Raw genomic sequence first — 8,430 nt, forward strand, 5'->3', positions numbered from 1 at the left:
GATCAATACCAGTTCTGGTCTTTTCATGAAGAGACTTCTCCTGCTTCGTGGAAATTTCTTTCTTTTAGAAGACTGCTCTTCCCGTGGTTTTTGAACGTGGTTTTCCCGCATGGACAAGGGCAAATGCCAGGGCCTGGGGGAGCCTGAAAAAGTATTTGGGTCCACGGAAGTTATGTCCTCCCCAGTCCGAAGATCTACGAAGAATCAAGAACACAAGAGGAAGCAAGAGAGATGTCGTCAACGCGTGGCGAGGGAGATTTCTGCGCAGTGCAAAATTTCCAAAGACCTTTGGTGGAAGTGCGTCGTCCTGGAGGATGGTGGGGGAGAGTGTGATCAACTCTCCCCAGGTTCACCATCGGGAGAACGGCCTGAAGGAAGGAGGGACTGAAGTCCTGTCTTCGCCTGTATCTACTGAGGAGCTATCCTCCTTCTGATTATCGGGACAATCTGAAGAGGAGGGGGGTAGTGTTACCCCCGCGATTGGATAGCGACGCCCGGTATCGTGGTGGATTGCCACGATACTGGTTCGTTTTGTTTTGTAAATAAGTTCGAGAGAGATTTCGTGCCGAGCTTACTGAATTTAAGACGAGCGTTGTTGTTTCTCGAATAAAAACTATTTATTGAGTTCGGAAAACGGTGTCTCTTATTTACGCGTCCGCGCGTAAGTGTGTGAGAGTGCGCGTGTGTGACTTGCAAGATTGTCACCGTCCTTCAGTCGCGGGAGTGACATGACAATATTTATAAGGGACATGATGTTGCTACTATTACAATTGAATCAATCCATTAATAAAAATGCCGTGTCATGTCGTTGACAAATATAGTCGAATTCATTGTTGCCTTTTACTTGCGATGCTGATTGGTTGTTTGAATCTCGATCGCGTCGCGTGCATAATTTCGTGTCGTGAGTGAGTGAATGTCTCGTTGTATATACACAGTTTGACAGATAACCTTTTTTTAATACTTTTATAAACGTATATTGTATATACACGTATATATGTGTTGTGGGTGCTTTCAGAGTAAGTTATAATCACATTTTTTCGTTTGAATACGTAGTTAAACGTTTTCCTTTGTCATATATATATTCCATCTTTTCCATGTTTATTTCTTTCTGTTTCTCGTTCTCGCTATCGCTTTCTTTTCTGGCTCTCGCTTCTTTGCTTACTAAATTTTTTTATATACACTATTTGTAAAACTTGATTTACATAAAAGATAAATAATTGTATTTTCAAAAAGTATAATTTTATTTTGCTTTTGTATTTATATTTCAATTATTATATTAAATTTATTTAACGTTGCACATTTTTGTATGTATCTTTACTTGTTGTCATATTGATATTTATCTATAATTTTTGCTATTGCAACATGTATTATATTGCCTTAAAAATATTAGGGGGACCGGAAAGTAGGTAATGTCGTTTTTGCGCATGTCGATATTTGTTTGTCATTTATCAGCTCATTGTTTACTTCAAAATCGTGCCAAAGACATTTTAAGGTTAGATTGACTTGTTTACTCGTTATTATTATAATTTATTATAATAATAATTTTTATTAAATATTTTTATTAAATAATTAAATCTTAATTTTTTTTGTAATTTAGGGTGAAATGGCCAACAAAAAGCCGAAGAGGTACTGTTTGGGAAATTTCCTCACTTTCGAATCTCGTCATGAGATCGAATGATCGCGAAATCTCCGTGAGCGCTGCGGGTGGAGCGGGGGGTGAGAAAGGACGTGCAACGTGGCGAGAATGATTACGATTCCGTTTCTTAAAATGAGTTGAACGTTTAATCCATGAAGAATAGAGATAAGGAGGGTCAACTTATATGGGCGGATGCGTCAGATTCTGAGCCCAAAAATTGTCATCGCTGCTAGTACTAAATCCTAATCGAGATGTCGCTTCCGTTCCACGACAGCGTTCTCACGTACACAGTATGAGTGTGATTAGTAGACCCGGTGTGAGTGTATATATTAGTGTACCATGATTTATCCCCTCCCGACTTCTGTTTAGCAATAGTTTGTCTACCGTAGCGCCGCCGGTGTACATATTTTGAACTACCACAGAAACCGGGTTTTGGTCTCATTCTCGAAAGCATTAGTTGAGCCTCCTTATCTCTATTCTTCATGGTTTAATCTTATGTACACTATATACAATTGAGAGTTACTTGGTGTAGAATTTGGGTGAGCGAGTCCGTCGAGCTCTCTTGTTCGCACAAGACCGTCGGGGGTGTGCCGCCCGTTGAGCCGGTGGCCGGCTACAAGCGTGCGTGCACTTACAATGTGAGAGGCCTTTGCGCAGAACACCGATTCACTCGATTTGAGCACTTAACTAATGAGTCTGTCCCGATTGAGTTAACGAGCACTGCAATGGAACTCGTTTCCGTGAGCGCGAGCGCGATACTTTTGTCAGCCGATGCGAACTTTGCCACCACTTACGACGACGACTTTCACACGACTACCGAGCTCTCTGAGCTTGCGCGCAAGCCCTGGAGCCATGTTCACGGGCCCGTCACGTGCTCGTTACCCGGCCGCGCGGTCGCGCGCGCGGTACCACTGGGCCTTGCGAATAACCGTGAGATGGCGAGGGCAGTACAACTAAGATAACTGGAGGAATCTCAAACATTTCCGCCCGCCATCAGCAATGAGGTTGATGATGAGTCCACTCCTACGGATGTTGAGCTTGGCCTTGATGAGCAATGGGCAGCGGTGCCAGCTTGGTGATTGGTCTGGTGGGTGTCTTCAGGGTCACCACGCGGGTGAGTCCATCCTTGGCTGGCATCAGGGTGGAAACTCTGGGTAATGGCCACTTACATCGCGGGAGCCTCTCGTCGGTGATGAGAACCAATGAGCCCACTTGTATGGCGTTGGATGGGTGATGCCACTTCGAGATTGCTTGTTGTCGTTGCAGATATTGAGCTGACCATTGAGACCAAAATTGCTGTACTCGCTGTTGTATGAATTGCCATCGGGATAACCTTGAGGTGGCTAAGTCCTTCAGTGACGGCTCCGGTACTGATGTGAGAGCACTTCCGATGAGAAAATGTCCTGGGGTGAGCGCTGAGATGTCATCTGAGTCGTCGCTGAGTGGTTCGAGAGGTCGTGAGTTCAAGATCGCTTCAATCTGAGCAAGCAGGGTTGTCGTTTCTTCGAATGTGAGCAACGTCTCTCCTATGGTACGACGCAAGTGGTGTTTGAGTGATTTTACCACTGCTTCCCATTTACCACCCATGTGTGGAGCAGCTGGTGGATTAAAAATCCATTGAGTGCGATCTTGAGCAAGCAGGGATGAGATGCGCCGGTTATCTTGAGAACTCTCTGTGAACAATGTTTGGAGAGATTTCTCTGCTCCGACAAAGTTTGTGCCACAGTCGGAGTACAATGAATGAGGGATGCCTCTTCTTGAGACAAATCTTCTGTACGTTGAGATGAATCCGTCCGTTGAGTAGTCTGAAACAACTTCTAGATGAACCGCAGATGTGGCGAAACAGACAAACACACAAATCCATCCTTTATGAGTTTTGGCTCCTCTTCCCTTCCATGTTTTGAGTGTGAGTGGTCCAGCATAATCGATGCCAGTATGCGTGAATGCACGTGAGGGTGTGACCCGAGGCAGAGGTAGTTGGCCCATCAGTTGATGGGCACGAATCCCCCTTTGTCGAGCACACACCACACACCGCAAGATATGAGATTCTACTGGAGCACGTCCACCGATGATCCAATATGATTGCCTGATATGCGCCAAGGTGAGTTGTGTGCCTCCATGTAGTGTCCGTTGGTGGGACCAGCTGATGATTAATTCAGACAATCTCGAATGACGAGGGAGTATTGCAGGGTGTTTGCCTTCATAATTGAGGGTGGAATTCTTGAGTCGTCCCTCCACACGAGCAACCCCTTGATGATCAATAAATGCTGTGAGACGACTGAATGGATGAGAAGTTGCTAGACGTGATTGTGAGCTGAGCATCTTCAGCTCATGTGCAAAAAATGTTGATTGAGTAACCTTGATCCAGAAGATCTTAGCTTGCTCTAAGTCAGCGACTGAGATGTGTGAAGCTTGAGAGCCCTCGTGTCGTTTTCTCAATCGTCGAATAAATACCTGACAGAGAGCTGTGATTCTGAGCAGTCGATTGAGCGATGAATACTTGTAGATGAGATCCCAGTCGTAATCCACCTTTATGTTAGTTGTGAAGAGTGACACTCCTGGGCGCGATTCTGTTGTACACTGCTCGTCCGAGCACGTTGGCTGAGCGGGCCAACGATCTTTCGGTTGAGCCAACCATGGTGGTCCTGCCCACCACAATGTATGATCTTCAAGTTGAGCTGTTGTTACACCACGAGATGCACAGTCAGCAGGATTGATTGTACCTGGAACAAATTTCCAATGAGCATGTATCGTGAGTTCTTGGATTTGTGATACCCTGTTGCGCACATAATCCTTCCATCGAGATGAGTGTTTTTTGATCCATGTGAGCGTCACTTGAGTGTCCGTCCATAAATATGTTGCCTTGATGTCCATCTTGAGTGTGGCATGGACATGTTTAACCAATTTTGAAAGAAGCAGCGCTGCTGTGAGTTCTAACCTTGGGATAGTGAGCCTCTTCAATGGAGTTACCTTTGTTCTTGAGCATATGAGAGAAGTTTTGGCGCTCTTGGACGGCGTGTGCACGACCATGTATAGACTGCAGCCATGGCAAATTGAGATGCATCAGAAAAGCCATGTAATTCAACCGTTGAGCCACTGCTTGTGTTGAACCAGCGTGGAATTGAGAGCCTGGCCAGGCTTGTGAGATCCTTTCTGATGTTGAGCCACCGTGAGACAACTTGAGATTGTAACGGGTCATCCCAGTTGATCTTGTGGAGCCAGAGTTCTTGAAGAAGCATCTTGGCTCGTATTACGATTGGTGAGACAAAACCAAGTGGATCAAATATCTGTGCCACTTCAGATAGTACACGTCGCTTGGTGAGCTGTTCTTGGTGAGAAATTGAGCTTGTTGAGAATGTAAAAACATCTTCTTGAGGCAGCCACTTTAATCCGAGGATTTTGGTTGCGCAATCGTCAAGTGAGACTGGTGAGTTGACCGAGGCTGTCAATAATGAGATTGCGTTTAACAATTCTGGGTGATTGGAGTGCCATTTGGCAAGAGGAAATCCGCCCGCCTGGCAGAGATCTTCCAATTGATGGACAATTTCTATGAGCTGTTCTCCTGTGTCACCACCACCAAAAATATCATCCACGTACCTCCCACGAGTGATTGATGGCACTGCCAGTGGAAATCGATGGCCTTCATCTTCAGCTAATTGCATGCGTGTCCTTACTGCGAGAAATGGAGCAGCCTTCGTTCCATAAGTGACCGTGGTGAGATGATATGATGTTTCATTGAGATGTTCGTCGATCCACAGAATGCGCTGCAGATCCCAGTCTGAGTGGTGTACCTTGATTTGTCGATACATCTTTGTTATGTCTGTGGCAAAGATGTACCTGTAACTACGAATCCACAAGAGAAAGTCTGAAACATTGAGCAGTAGATTTGCACCAGTGTGCATGAGATCGTTTACAGATAATCCTGATGAGGTCGGACTTGAGCCATTAAAGACAACCCGCAGTTTTGTTGTTGTACTGTCGGGTTTGAGCACACCATGGTGAGGCAAATAATATGGCGGAACATCGGATGATGGTTGTGATCCAACTTTCACCATGTGCTTGAATTGTTCATACTCGCTCATGAATTTGGTGTAGAGGCTCTGATATTCCTTGTCCTTGTTGAGTCGTCTGAGAATGCGCTGGAGACTATGGTGAGCAGTACTATGTGAATTCCTTAAGACACTGGTTGGAAGCTTGAGCGGGATGCGTACAATGTATCGTCCCGTTGGATCTCTAGAATGTGTGGCCTTGTAATGATCTTCACATTGTTGTTCTTCCAAGGTAAGCTGGTCTGTTGTATCAGTTGGTAGCTCTTCTTGCACCCAGAACCTTGTCAGCAATTCTTGAAGATCGAGATCGTACTGTTTAACCCTGATGTGATGCGCAGTCGACATTTGTGATGGTGACAAGCTGACTGGACCAAGCACTAGCCAACCAAATATTGAGAGTTGAGCGATTGGCATGTCAGGAGATAGTTTAATGATGTTGGGCTTGATGATCTGCCCGTATGAATCAGCTCCAATGATGATGTCGATTGAGCGTGGCGTGAGGAACTGTGGGTCTGCCAATGTCAGAGGTTCTATGTGTGGCCACGTTTGTTGAGGTGCTGTAAAAGATGGTAGAATGGTCGTTAGTGTTTTGAGGACGTGGGCTTGAATAATGGCAGTATGCTTAGAATGATAGGAGTGAAGCGTGAGTGTCACCACGCCCTTGGTCCTAGTCGTTTTCCTGGCTCCAATGCCAATGATTGAGACAGTTGCGTGTCGACGTTGTATGTTGAGTTGTCTGACGAGATCCTCCGTGATGAATGTGAGCTCAGATCCTTGATCGATGAGTAGCCTTGCTTGATGTGTTGAGACCGTTGAGTGTATGCATGCCATTGCAATTGCAAGTAGCGTTGAACAATGTGCGTGAGCTTGAATTGATTCCTTGACGATTGCACCTGATTCCTAGTGAGCTGGTGATGAGGCAGGTTGAGCAGGGGTCAATGCAGCCGCAGACTGTTCCACATGCAGCATCGTATGATGTTTGGCTGAGCATGTCTTGCAGCTCAGCGCGGATCTGCATGAGCGGACATTGTGGCGCCCCAGACAATTGAAGCACAGTCTCTTGTCGATTGCGGTGGTCTTCCGATTGTGCTGGCGTGAGATCCCTGAACTTGGAGCACGTTACAATGAAGTGCTGTCCATTGTACATGTCACACGGGTGAGCCGTAGCAGAGAATGACTGAGAATGTGTGGGAGCAGATACTTGGTTAGCAGTCGCCTTTTTGTTAGCAGATTTAGATGAGCTGGGTGTGACTTTCGATGAGTTGCCCGAGGAAGGTGGTGCAGCCTCCACTCTCTCCAATGCTCTAGCCCTGGCATTGAGGAAGGTTTCAAATTTCGCAAAGCGCGGATACTCTTGAGATGATCCAAGCGAGGTTTCCCACGCCTCTCTGGTGTCTCTATCCAGGAAGCGTGACACGTGATGGACCAAGAAGCAATTCCACATGTGCTCCGCCATGCCAAGCGAACTTAGAGCCTTATCAATCTCGGACACTGTTGAGACTAACTTGGTGAGCGATGCGGCGTTCTTGGGTAAGGCATGTGAGAGGTTAAGGAGACCGTCAAGGTGAGCCTGTATGATGAGTCTCTTGTTATCAAACCTCGAGGTGAGCAGGTCCCAGGATGGCTGAAGAGATTCTCCGGTGAGAGGCAAACCTCGAATGAGCTGTTCCGCTGAGCCCTGCACACAGCCTCTGAGATAATGAAGTTTCTCCACGTCATTGAGCTTTGAGTGCTGCAAGATTACAGAGGAGAAAAGATCACGAAAGGTGGGCCACGTTGAGTAATCACCATTAAACTTCGGCAACTTAATGTCTGGCAAACGTGAGTGGACTGGCTTCTCCGGATCAGGAGAGGCTGCACGTGGTGAAGTCGCTGTTTGACCTTGTTGAGCAGTAGCTTAGCTGAGATCACGAGATGAGCTTCCTTTTCATGGATGTTGTCCGCAAAATACTCGTGATCCAAATATGCCTCAGGCCATGTTATCTCAAAATAAGCGTGCTCCTTCAAGAACGCCTTATGTAGCTCCTCCAATTGAGACAGCGCTGCTTTGACCTCCCCTAGTGATGTGCTCTCGGGGTCAACAACCTTCGCGTCTGCAATGAGTTTTATGGTATTGAAACGACTCATTTGTGATCTCACCTTGAGTGTGAGCTCGGTGGAGAGACGAGCTGGAGAAGTCTGACGTGAGCTGCGTCCTTGAGTGTTGCCAGAAGCTGCCCCCTTGGGGGCGGTCTGTTGACCAGGCACATTGAGGGTGAGAGGAGATTGCCGACCCGAGGTTGTCTCTTCCTCAGCCTCTGCTTTGGCGGCCTTCTCTGTGTCAGGCATGATGAGCGGAACACGTTGATAACACTACACCACACGATGAGCACCACTGAGCAGCACGAGCCACCGAACAGACTGAGAGCCGATATCGTTGGTTCGCCACGAAAACAGCGAAGTTCAAGTTCACAGTCACAGCTGCTCGATTTGCCCTCGAGAATGTCACTTCGTTACTGCGTGATCACGTCGTGACAACACTGAGATGGCAGCGAGTCCTTGTCACGAATGGCGCACGTGATCACAAGGAGACGCACTGAATTTATGCCGTACGCGGTATGAGAAAAGATCGAGTGCTCGCAAACGAATATTGAGTGTCACGTCACCACGATGCATCCGGCTCGAAGGACCAAATGTTTGGGAAATTTCCTCACTTTCGAATCTCGTCATGAGATCGAATGATCGCGGAAATCTCCGTGAGCGCTG

General features: G+C 46.7%; 2 protein-coding genes across 2 annotated transcripts; both read right to left on the reverse strand.

Moving 5' to 3' along the window:
* Window positions 1–2,659: 2,659 nt before the first annotated feature.
* On the reverse strand, window positions 2,660–4,510 carry LOC105556579. Its single transcript, XM_012003673.1, has one exon. It carries the CDS (start codon window positions 4,508–4,510, stop codon window positions 2,660–2,662), a length of 1,851 nt encoding a protein of 616 aa, XP_011859063.1.
* A 92-nt stretch (window positions 4,511–4,602) lies between these two features.
* LOC105556580 lies at window positions 4,603–8,013 on the reverse strand. The gene is made up of 3 exons (XM_012003674.1): window positions 7,474–8,013; window positions 6,579–7,417; window positions 4,603–6,475 (listed from the first exon to the last, which is right to left on the reverse strand). The coding sequence occupies exons 1-3, from the start codon at window positions 8,011–8,013 to the stop codon at window positions 4,603–4,605; spliced, it is 3,252 nt and encodes a 1,083-aa protein (XP_011859064.1).
* Window positions 8,014–8,430: the final 417 nt, after the last annotated feature.

This window comes from Vollenhovia emeryi, unplaced genomic scaffold (assembly GCF_000949405.1).
Source record: "Vollenhovia emeryi isolate VEMERY1.0 unplaced genomic scaffold, V.emery_V1.0 DF939918.1, whole genome shotgun sequence".
NCBI lineage: Eukaryota > Metazoa > Arthropoda > Insecta > Hymenoptera > Formicidae > Vollenhovia > Vollenhovia emeryi.

What these genes read in the sequence shown, in the direction of transcription:
- LOC105556580 (XM_012003674.1), bottom strand. Translation starts at nt 8,013, where the DNA reads ATGCCTGACACAGAGAAGGCCGCCAAAGCAGAGGCTGAGGAAGAGACA. An exon ending in TAAGTTGCCGAAGTTTAATG is followed by an intron (nt 7,418 to 7,473) that starts GTGATTACTCAA and finishes GTAATCTTGCAG; the next exon opens with CACTCAAAGCTCAATGACGT. An exon ending in ACCAGCTCACTAGGAATCAG is followed by an intron (nt 6,476 to 6,578) that starts GTGCAATCGTCA and finishes ACATCAAGCAAG; the next exon opens with GCTACTCATCGATCAAGGAT.
- LOC105556579 (XM_012003673.1), bottom strand. Translation starts at nt 4,510, where the DNA reads ATGGACATCAAGGCAACATATTTATGGACGGACACTCAAGTGACGCTC.